Source organism: Lates calcarifer, linkage group LG1 (assembly GCF_001640805.2).
Source record: "Lates calcarifer isolate ASB-BC8 linkage group LG1, TLL_Latcal_v3, whole genome shotgun sequence".
Classification (NCBI taxonomy): Eukaryota; Metazoa; Chordata; class Actinopteri; family Centropomidae; genus Lates; species Lates calcarifer.
The window spans coordinates 11176319-11188366 of record NC_066833.1 but is presented as its reverse complement, the minus strand read 5'-3'; the positions used below and the strand labels follow the sequence as shown (position 1 = coordinate 11188366).

The following is a 12048-nucleotide window of genomic DNA, read 5'->3' as shown; positions in this document are numbered from 1 at the left end:
CTTCTTATTTGTCAGCACCTTTATGAAGTTACAGATAACGTCATAGTAATTCAGACTCTCCCACTGTAGTAAAATGTCTCCCTCTAAATCCCGACCATATGCAGAGTCAAACAGCGTGAGTGCCACTTATTGTTGTTCGCACGTTGATGTTAACCACCCACTGTCCCATCTTCTGACATCTTTTGTTGTCTTTCATCAGTGTTTCCTCATAATGCTTTTTTCACACCTCTTAGTGCCTCTCCTCAGACGATTAAGTTATAATTGTCACTGAAATTAACCTCCTCCACAACTGCCACCGCTTTTCATCAGGCACGGAGAGAGCTGCGTCAGCTGAAGGAGGAGGCGAGGAATAAACATGCCGTATCGGTCATTTGGGCCGGCTGGCAGGGCACCAAGGTATTTGGGAAGCCTGTCAACTTGAATTGCCGTGACTGTGACTTGCCGCCTCCATCGATCTCATCCCCCGAACCGCCCCAAAAACCGTCAACATATGCATCAGTCTGCTAAACCCATTCCAAACATTTTATTTACATTTAATGATGCAAGGCAGTTTACCATACAGTTTCACATACAGCACAAACCGTCATCCACTGGATGCTGAGGTGAAATAAGTGGTTTACTGATGGTGTCAAAAGAGACATTATTCTGAGTGTAGGTACTTTTGTGAATGTAAGTACTAGTTAGTCTCTCTCTCTCTCTCTCTCTCTCTCTCTCTCTCTCTCTCTCTCTCTCTCTCTCTCTCTCTCACACACACACACGCACACACTCACCAGGGACAGATAGATCATATTTTTGGTTTGTTTTCAGCTTCTTCCTCCAAAGTCCATGCCTGACCATCGCATGCTGCCTGCTCCTCCTGCATGACTTCCTCATTGTGCTGTAGCTTATGCATGTTTGCTCTTTACGTTGCAGTACTGTTTGTCTTTTTTTTTAGATGGAACTGTTTGGATTCTTTGAGATGACCTCTGCCGCCTGAGTTGTGACTTTTGCTTCTCTCTGCTGTTACATCCAAAGTTTCACTAAAAAGCACCAACTCTGTTTCCCTTACAGCATTTCCCCTGATAAAAGTTTATATAATCCACAGTGACATATTCGTTTGTGGAGGCTGGAGCATTAGACCTGTAGTTTTACAGTCTCTCAGTGGTCACACAGTTTGCAGTGTGTGTGTGCGCGTGCGTGTGTATTTGATGTTTGCTGACCCAAGGCAAAACAGCATCTCCCTCTTCTTCCTCTCATCTTCTCTTGCTTCATTTGTTCCTGCTCTCTTTCTCTTCCCGCCCACCCCCTGAACAGGCTCGCAGGGAGCTGAGGAGACTGAAGGAAGAGGCCAGGCGTAAGCATGCTGTTGCTGTGATTTGGGCCTACTGGCAGGGACTCAAGGTACCTACCAGCCCTATGGCGCAGCTCATCACCGAGTCTGCCACCTACTCATCACTCCCTGACCCAGCTCCTCCTCATCCTCCTCAGTCATCTTTGCACTCATCTCCAGGAAGCCAGTCTCTGCCCAGTGTATGATCACATCCATTATCCTGGCTTTGTTTCAAATTGTGTGCAGCTTCCCATGCAAAGTTCCCGGGGGTTAAGCACATAGGGTCACTATGTGGTATATTAAATCAACTTATGTTGCAAACGAACCAAATATTTCTACCATCAAAACTGTAATACAGTAATCAGGATAATTGCAAAGAATGCTATACCACCACAACATAGTACTTTTTCACAGTTTTCTCCCAGTTCTCTTTGCAGAGCAATCCTCATGGGATTGCAGTCCTTTCACATTTAGCCCTGTGCAACCTGTGTGGCCCAGACAAATGAATAAAACAATGACTATGATCTCATCTTAAAGGGGTAGTTCAACCAAATCAAAAGACAAACTATTACAGTTTACCCCAGTAGTTTTTAGCCATGCAGATCATTTTTTTATTTTATTTGCAAAGGTTTTGAGACTTCTGTCACTACTCCAATACAATGGACGTGCGTAGAATTTTATGCGAGGTGCTCAAATCATTGGGAAAATTACATCTGAAAACCAGGTCATGGATACTCAAAATCATCAACAGCCCCTACATCAACAGTTTTCATTGGAACAATTCCTTTTGTAGGCCTAGCAACAAAGTGTCCAAGTAAAACTATTTTAGGTTAAACCCCACATAGTTTTCAGTATATTTTAGGTAATTTTTTAGGGACAGTTGCTATTTTCCTCATTTTGTTTTTTAATACTTAACATTTAAGCCAACAGAACCTGACTAACGTGGCAGAAGCTATCTGTCTCTCTCTCTCTGATCTGTCTTTTTCTCCAAGATCTTTCTCTGTCTGCTTCCTCTGTATCTGTGCAACTAACCCCATATAAAGCAGCACTGTCTAACAGTATCTGTTATTTCCTTGTCTTTAGGTGTGTGTCCTAGGTTTCGGTGATTATCTGTTGCGTGTTCTGTCTGGTTCTGTCACCGAACTGTCATTTGTTGGAGTGTTAATCTTTTTATTGTGTTAATTGACCACTTTGCACCTCCCAGTGCACAATGCACCTGTTTACAACTCAATTTGTGCGATTAAAGTCAGCATGGAGGTCATTTGTCATAACCATCATTGACTTTTCAGTAATTACTTTGTAGTAATTTTTGTCATTTTGATTAATTCCAACAGCTTGGGGTTTACTTTGTTTCAGCTGTTTGTGACTAACCAAACGTCTGTCATTTTAGTGTGCTGTTTGTGTATGCTGTCATCCTCATGTCAGTGTATTCCTTCTCTTTCCTGCTTCAGCATCAAACTAATGTGGTGATAGGTGACTAACAGTTTATTTATTTTTAATTTCTTTTCTGTAACAGGTTCGCAGAGAGTACAGAAAATTCTTCAGGGCAAATGCAGGCAAGAAGATCTATGACTTCACCATTCAGAGAATTGTAAGTATGACTCAAAATATTTACTTGGATGTTTACTTGATTAAATGTTGTTGTAGTTTTGTTCTCAACAAAGATGAATTCATTAAACAAAGAATTCATGAATGCTCTTGTGCGTGTATACAAATCATACTGGATTCAGTTGCCTCACTGTTTTTAAATGTGTCCGTTTATCCAGATGCAAAAATACTTCCTGGGTTTGAAGAGCACCATGCCCTCCATGTCACCCATAGACAAGAACTGGCCAGCAAGGCCTTATCTCTTCCTGGATGGAGTCCACACAGAGCTCCGGAGAATCTTCCATCTCTGGAGGGTCAGTCTCAAAAAAACATGTCTTTTCTGTTGGTTCCTTTCAGCCACTGAATTCTTCTGTTAACTCATGATTTATTTCAGTCATAGACCTTTGTCAGGCATTAAACTCCCAGTAAACAACAGCTTTATACTGGAGCCACAGTCCGGAGTCACAAACACTAAAGGCAACAGCCTTGTAAATATGAAATATGTGATGAAATATATACAGAGTATAACATTAGCATCACAATATCCATAGAATACAATAGAAACCTGAAAAGGTTAATTATTGGACAGGAAATACAGCACAGTCTCTTGTTTGAACTTCTCTTTTGTTGTGTTCTCTTGTGTTTTCAGTGCAAGAAATACAGGAGCCAGTTCACAGAGGAGAAGAAGGCGGTGTATGAGGAAAAGCTGGAGGCAAGTGAGATCTTCAAGGATAAAAAGGCTCTCTACCCAAGCAGGTACATGAAATTCACTGGAGCAGAGCAATGTTTATTTCATGGTATAGGGAAAAAGAAATATCTATTGACATTTTTCCTTTGATAGATAAGTAGATTAGTGAATCTCTAATTACATGCCAGACCTACTGCATCAAACATCTAATTCGCTAGGTATTGTGAATGTCTTTTGTCTCAGTGTGAGCCAGCCCTTCAAAGGAGACTACCTGGAGATCAGCAAGAACCCCAAGTATCAGAAACTCAGCAGTGCTATGGATGAGAAGGTTCTGCTGGCTGATGTGGTTAACAAGATTAACAGAGCTAACGGCAAGGTAAGAAAGGTGACTCACACAATGTTTACTATCCATTTAGCTTTTGTAAGAGCTGAAAAGTCCAAAATAAAACCTGTTATTATGTTGTGACCTGCTCACAGGCCTAGTGAAGCACAAAATTGTTAAGTTGTTTTGATGTGCATTTCACTCAGCTGTGCAGCAATCTGATGTTTGTGACATCTTTACAACTGGCATTACTTTTGTTCCAGCAGATAGCACACACATCTAGACAGGCGTATTATGTTTTACACCTATCCTTGTCTCAGTTTCAAGATCATGAGACAAAAAATTAGACCTTTTTCGTTGAGTGCATTTGCCTGTACCAAAATATCAACATGCTGCACGATGTTAAAAACATTTCTGTTCTGGTTTGAAGGGAACAGCTCGAATCTTCCTGCTGACTAAGAAGAGCGTCGTCCTGGCTGACCAGAAGACAGGTCAGGTGAAGGCCAGCGTCCCTCTGCCAGATCTCACTAGTGTGTCAGTCAGCACACAGAGTGATGGCTTCTTTGCTCTCAAACTCAAAGAGGTGAGGGATCCCTGTTTCGGTGGAATTATGATTCAGTAGGCTGTACTGTTTGTGTAACAATCTTCTCATCTAACCACATAAAAGTAAATAAAAATATTGAACTATTTCTTTAAAGCCTGCTGTGACATTAATGGAGTTGAACAATGATCAATCATGCAGGTGTGCTGTTAAGTTAGTTTGAATATTTATAGATGCTAAACCAAGAACTTAGACTATACTACATTTTTGTACATGGTGGAAGTGAGCCTGCAGTAATATGCCTTCACTAACTGCAATAGATTTCCTCTATTTGCCTAAATGAAATTGTACTGTTGGTTTAAATGCCCATGAGAAACACAAGTAAACATTTCACATGAGTCAAGATGTTAACCAAACCCCATGCACCTGGCTGGCATAAACCACAGGCACACAACTTATACCCACACATACAAACACAAAATAACAAACAAAGAGGCTTATAAATAAATATTACATAGCTGCAATGCAAAGAATAAAAGGTATGAGAATTAATAACAATAATATAAATCAACAAATGAGGGAAAAAACAACTGATGTAATAAAAGTAATGGAAATAATACTTTTTAGAATAATTTATTTGAAAACTGGGAACACTTTATAAACTACTGTAACTCATTTCTTCTTCCAGAATTAATTACGTTCAGTGTATTGTTCCTCATGGCTACTCTCTTGCATGTGCATTTTATGATCACAGGGGGCAGAACTTAAGTTTTTTGATGCCAGTTTCATTGTGTTCTTTTACATTAGGGGTCTGCCTCAGCTGTCAAAGGAGACTTCTTACTCAGCAGTGAGCACCTGATCGAGATCATTACCAAACTCCACCGCATCGGGGCCACGGCTGCAGACAGGGAGCAGCTCAACATTGACATCTCAGATGAGTAAGAGAGCATGCAGAGTTAACTGCGTTCATTACGGTGGAAGGATGTGATATGTCCTCCTGCCTTGATGGTGTTTAATGATGTGGATAATGTTTCTCTGTGACAGGTTTCTGGTGCAGTTCAAGCAGGACAAAGTATGTGTGAAATTCATCCAGGGAGCCCCCAAGAACGGCAACAGTGTGTCCTGCAAGCGCAAGAACAACCGCCTGCTGGAGGTGTCGGTGCCCACAACAGCATAGTGCAGCCCTCTGCTTCTGCTTCCAGTGCTGCTCTTGAGTGCTCAGATTGGGGGCGATTAAACACAGACCCACCACCCACTCCAAAAACTCTGGTCTCAAGAACCATCACCCCAGTGCCCACCCTGAGCCCAAAAATGACAGTACAGTTATTTGGCTTTTTGTGTTATTGTTTTTTCCTTCAGTCTCCTCTTATCAGATTTACTATGGCACCACTATAGTTGTAACCATGTGCCACATTTTTGGCAAAGAAAGCCTTTATCTGGGTTGAATGCCACAGAAATTTGGTAAAAATGTTTCACCGGTGTTTTGTAAAACTGGGGTCAAGAGTTGAAGATGGATGAAAAAAAAATCTTGGTGGAGCACAAGAGACTTCTGTATACTAGTGGTGATGTTGATGATTGTTCTGCCTGTATGGTGAGTCAGTCTTCAGAGAAAATGTCATTATAAGAACTTTGTGACAAGCTTCAGCCTCAACTGGCCTTGACTCATCCATTTTTAAGCAGCTCTGGCTTAAAGCACACAGCTTAAAATTTGAGATGAACTGGGAACTTTTGGGTTTGGCCTGTCAGAGTTCATTTCTCTGAAGAAAGTGAATACTGCACTTGTTTTCACCTCGGTGTAACCAAAAGAGGATAAGACCTGAAAATGAATTTGATTGTATGATGTATTATTTTCTATATATTTTCTCTCTGGAAAAAAAGCACAGTGGGCAGTTGAGAAGTCAAATGTAATTTGCTAAATTGTAAAACCACTTTTGTATCTGCAATTCCTATGTGCCATTGAACAGGTCCCATGACTTGTCACATGTCAGTGTACAAATACAAACCACACAGGTGATTGACCCCATTCACTTTCTGTTATTGACAATATCAATGCCAAAAACTCTTGAATGGTGGGGCATATCAACCTGTGATGGAAATTTTTTGTAAGTTTTAATAGCACTGCACATATGATCAATTTCCATTTGCTCTACAAGCACAGTACAGTTTGTGATCATTTCCTAGCTTAATTTCATTCGCAAAGAGTTATTATAAACTGAATTCATATCTTTAACACATAGAATGTCATGTATGACTCAGAGAAACCCTCTTACTTTGCGTGGGACTTAAAGATACTAGACATAGTTACAGTACAGACATTCCATTGGAAAGCGAAACCCTTTATACTGATATTTTTGTGTGCAATAAATCAAACACTTTGTCTCAATTATTATCTTTCCATCAGAACAGTAGTGAGAACCCACAGCAGTCGCCCTCACTGTACCATAAGCTGTACATAGGTTCTTTAGGCTGTATCCCTGGCATGGACAAAGAGTCTCTTTGGTATCCTAATTTTAATTGCTGTGTTTGTGAGATAGCTGTTTTTGCCACTGCAGCTTGAGTTATAGTAGTGCTTGACCCATTTTGACCTAATGTGTATTTTTCAAGGGGAAAGACCAAATATTAAGCGCACATGACCATAGATTCTTGATGTATCTGAAGACGTCAACCAGTTTCAGCTTTTACAACTTTGTAGTACACTCATATTGGTATGGTATGCATATATTTACACACAAGCCAAATATGAGTATCAAAGAAGCAAGAGTGCTATATTTTCAGGAATGTTGACTATAATCACCTGTATTTGGACGTGCTGGTAATGGGTTTTGTACTGTTGATTTCTAAGTCAACCAGTTGTTTTTTCTGGTGATTGTTTGAGGGAATAACAGCCAAACTTGGTCTATCTGCAATCCAGAATATCTTGGGTTTGTACGGTTTATTTTTTTTGTATTTCCTAATGCCACACACAACACAGGGACTTGAGAAATCAGTTGATGCTGTCCCATGCGCGGGAACGATTGAGCTGAACGCCAGTTTTGATGTATTTGTTCCTTGGCTCTGTTTCCACACAGTTTTGCTGAGGTGATATCTTCCTTCCCCTCTCGCTCTCTTCTCTGTTTCGTATTTGAACAATGGCTAGAGCTGCAAAATGGTGTCTGCATTCTTGTGTGCCTAATGTTAACCTGTGCTGAGAGACAGAACATGGGAATGTTTCAGTAGAACTCAATGTAACATTTACAAGTAATCTTTTTTAAATTAAATAAAGATCAGTAATAAATAAATGTTGTTATTCTGGGATTCTGTAACCGTCTTTGTATTGTTATTTTGTTAATATACTAGTGTTTATTTATTTAAGGGATGCCTTAGTTCTTCACGTGATCCACATCTACCTATGAATGACTTCTCTGACCCTGAGCTGTACTGAATGAAGGATGTAGAGTGATTCAAGGCATTTTCCGTGTTATACAGAACTTCTTGAACAGTCTTTCCATGTAACCCACAGTGTGCAGGCAACATATGAAATCAGTACATCAGATTATTAAATCTCACATTACAGCAGTGTCAACAGGGTGTTGGCTGGGACTGGGAGTCGAATGGGTTAGTAGCTGGACAGCCAGGGCTTGTCGTCAAGCAGCTGGCCAGATGTTTTCCATCACATCTGGGGAGAGCTGTCCTAGGGTTAAATTCCGCGGCTTGGGGAAAGCTGCCGGCAACAGGTCTCCAGGGAGCAGCCCTCAGATTGAGCACAGAGTGGTAAAAATAGCATACCATTTTGGGCTGCCCAGTACCCGGTTCCCACCACTCGGCAGGCTGGGAAAGGAAGGAGGAGTCTCAGCCTCCCTGTGGATATTCAACCCACAGTGGGAGTGCAAAGGAACTGTACAACACACAATCCCATCTCCTCTGAGGCCCGTAGTAACAAACAGTGAAGCGGATCTGCATCAAACCAGCACAACAGGAAGACAAGAGTGGGTTCTGGTGATACTTTGTTGTTGCATCAGATGATCTACACCAAAATAAGGAACAGTGTAATTTAAAATCTCATTATTCAAATCTGCTTTGTTCATCTTTGATGTAATGGAGAGTGAAACTGCCTTTTGTGAGATGAAATTGAGTTTTATTTTAAAATCATTATTATCATGTCATTAATATTATTATTTTGAAAGGTGATCATACATTATCTCCTCACAGAGGGTGTGGGCCAGGGGGGTGGGGGGTAAATCGGAAGTAAAATGTCCTACTTCTGAGATTGAGTAGTCTTTGGCGACACCTCATGGATTTGGGGTGACATTACAATAAAAAAGAGAGCAATGACACTGGAGGAGGGAGATATTCAACAGAAAAAAATAATATATAAAATAAATGAATTATGACACACTAGAAAAACATTACTTACCATTACTTAAAGCCCTTTGTAATTCATACCTTGTTAGATGTTTATTCAGTTCTAAGTATATAAATTCTCTGGTATACCCTACTGTTGTGAAATTTTAGATTATAATGTTGTTATGGTATTGTTAGCCAAAAATTTGTATAAACAATTTTGTTTATGGTAAAATTTAAAAAATACATTCCTCAGCTGCAATGGAGACACTCTCATACAGTACACTGTATAGTGACCAGACAGATGGAGGGCTAGGAAACAACTGGACTCTCCTCTGGGGGTTTCACATCCTGCTCAAAATATTATCAGCTGCAGTGTAGTCACTGTAGTAAACAAGACGATAAGGGCGATGCAAATATGAAATTCACTTTACAAAAAGAGAGATGCTGGCTCCTGCTCAGGTTGTTGCACCAGCATCTGCCTGCAGCCACATTTACATTCTCTCTACGAACTGTCTGTATAATGTGTGCTAGGATGAGAATATGGCACAGAGGCTGACACATCACTTAAAGTATGCAAAACTGTACTGCTTCACCAGCACCTCCTCATTCTTTCTCACTTCAACTCTGTCATGCCTGTGACACACACATACACACACACACATACAGGTGTAAAGCCTCCAGTTTGCTCTCAGTGAGATCATCACTGTTAAGTAATTGGCAGAGAAAGTGGAAACTGCTCAGGGTTAGGTTTCTCTCTTCTTTTCTCTCTCTCTCTCTCTCTCTGAACAATATGCTGTTTGGTATAGACAGACTACAGTGAAAACAAACAAACAAACAGGGGTGGGGCGTTGGAAGAAATGCCAAAGCATGAGTAAAATAAATAAAAGCAGTTGAAGTTAGGATTGGGTAAGAAGTTAGAAAAGTCAATGCCTGCAGCTAAAAGCTATCTGAAGATGCTGCAATAGAGCTAACCTGATGGTAACAGTCAAGATAAATGGTGGCCTGTGAGAGTGTCATATGTGAGAATGGCTTGTGCTCTTTTCCTGCACCTTTGTAACGTAGGTCTCCTCCAAGTATGGCTGATTGATGTCTTAGTGGCCAGCGCAACAATTTTCTAAAGTCGCCTCAGGTTGTAAAGCATACATAGCATACATGGATTATCAAACCTCCACCAGGAGCACTTTAAACAGGGCACAAGACAGTGAATAGAGAGAGAGTGGTGGTTAGGTGATATTATTCTTCCTATAATCAATAATCATCTCTTTGGTTTCACACACAGCTTGTTCCCTCAGCGATATAAATAGAAAAATTCATACTGGAAAATGAATCCATGTTAATGTTAATGTTAGTAAAATAATTTTGTAATGTCTTATATATCTTGTGATGTTTCCTTCATGACTCAGGTATTTGACTGTGAAGATTCAGCACCTTCTGATTCAAACATGTCTGACACAGCTGGCAGTGCCCCCTGATGAAATTTACAATATTTGTGTAGTTACATTGCACGGTCACTGGGGGAAAGTAAAATCCAACTTGTGGACCTAACAGTAACTCTCAGAGCTGGTGTGAAAGCAGGAAACTCTCAGTCCACTTGTTCTTTGACATTTGGTATAAAATGTTAGCTGCAAAATCTGTGACCATCTTGCTTTGGTCAACATCATTTAGGAGTATTTAATATTGATGTGAGATGCAATGCAGATATTGAATATCATAATTACTTGTCAAGCTTTAATGCATTAACATTTTACACCCTCAGAGAAAGCTTTTAAGTTTGCATATTTAACCTAATTAATGTTTTTCCCAAATCACATTAAATTCAGGAAGCTGCTGCTTTTATGCCCCCTGACGATTACCATGGGCTTTTCCAAGTCTTGAATTTACTGCTGTCTAGAGTCAATAAGATCAAAGTTCAATGTGAACTAATGAATCTCTAAATTCAACATGCAGCTCCCCCTCCCACCTTTCTCCTTCTGCTAACCTTTCCTTCTTTCTGCCATTAATTTAATGTTGCATATTACTGGAGGTGAAATCTTCATAAATAACCTTTTATTGTGTCTTTATTGTTGTCACTTCATTAGCATATTGCCTGCCTTACATAAATGTATTTTTCTAGTGAATTTTAAAGTATTTGCTCACAAATTAGGTTTTTTGCAAGGCAGTGATACATAACAAGCGCATCCTCTGTGTGCTGGAAGTTAGTTAACCATATTGACTGTATTGAGCTGTCACAGTGTCAAGGCTGATTTCATTATTGAGTGAGGGAGTTTGGGATGTAGATGTCAACACATTGACCACCACCCTGCTGATTTACTTTGACATAAATCTATGCTGTGATTTAAATGAACACAGACCTCAGGACTGGAAACAGACAATCTGTCTTTTTGAGGAAATTAATTTCCTCTACCTTCCATGTTGGACTGACAAGGTTAATTTCTAGTTTTGGACTTCATTTCTTTTGTGTTCTCCTTGGTTTCTTTGATACCTTGTTTTTTAAAACCAACTTAGGGTCAGTATACGGCAGGTAATCACAACATCTTGCAGCTATTTTTTTGAAATGATCACTGATGTAATTTTTCTTACACAGCTTACAGCAAAACATGGACACAGTCACAAACAGCAAAGATACAGAAAATGTGAGAGAAATAAAGACAGACAGGGTGGACACTCACAGACGGGGACAGACACACCAAGTATTACATTACTGCTACTGGCAGTGTGCCAGGCGGTCTGGAGGGAGGGACAGGGGATGGAAAGAGGTCTGATTAATGAGTGTTACTGGGTGGTGGAGAGTTTGTGTCCCCACTCACCCTCGTGTCACCAGCACACTCAATGGCTTCATCAATTTGTAGCCATTATCACGTCAATAGGCAAGAATGGAGGGAGGAGGGGAGTTAGGTATTGAGGGTGGAAATGGGCTTCTGCTGCACCATCTGTGGATAAGCTGCACATGGGTGAAGCAAGAAGTAATCACTTTATTCATCTGCTACGTCTACGGCTACAAAATGAAAATATAACTGTGCATTGAAAGTGTCTTGCTAACATTTGCTAATCAGCACTAAATAATGTGAATATCTTTGCATGTACAGTATCTTGAAATATTGAAATGCTGGCCTGATGATGGTGCTGCACGAGAAGTTCACTAAATGATCACCAAAATGATTACAATTTACCCTGATGGAAACATGAATGTATATACTTCATTTCATGGTGATCCATTCAGTATTTCTGGAGCTTTCATCCAAAAAATGCTTCTTCTTAAAAGCAAACAGAAAAGTTGG

The 12048-nt window shown here is 40.2% G+C and overlaps 1 protein-coding gene across 4 annotated transcripts in view; it reads left to right on the top strand.

Annotated features, from left to right (window-relative positions):
- Window positions 1–7725, top strand: part of myo1b (myosin IB) — a 58473-nt gene extending 50748 nt beyond the window's left edge. For 2 of the 4 annotated variants that reach the window (XM_018704818.2, XM_051070145.1), the window contains 9 exons: window positions 310–396; window positions 1294–1380; window positions 2826–2900; window positions 3076–3210; window positions 3546–3652; window positions 3828–3960; window positions 4337–4489; window positions 5255–5385; window positions 5492–7725. In XM_018704818.2, the coding sequence (XP_018560334.1) occupies window positions 310–396; window positions 1294–1380; window positions 2826–2900; window positions 3076–3210; window positions 3546–3652; window positions 3828–3960; window positions 4337–4489; window positions 5255–5385; window positions 5492–5624 (1041 nt within the window). In that variant the 3' untranslated portion in view covers window positions 5625–7725. The remainder of the gene's footprint in view (window positions 1–309; window positions 397–1293; window positions 1381–2825; window positions 2901–3075; window positions 3211–3545; window positions 3653–3827; window positions 3961–4336; window positions 4490–5254; window positions 5386–5491) is intronic. The other 2 variants (XM_018704822.2, XM_051070148.1) reach the window with 2 other exon arrangements.
- Window positions 7726–12048: the final 4323 nt, after the last annotated feature.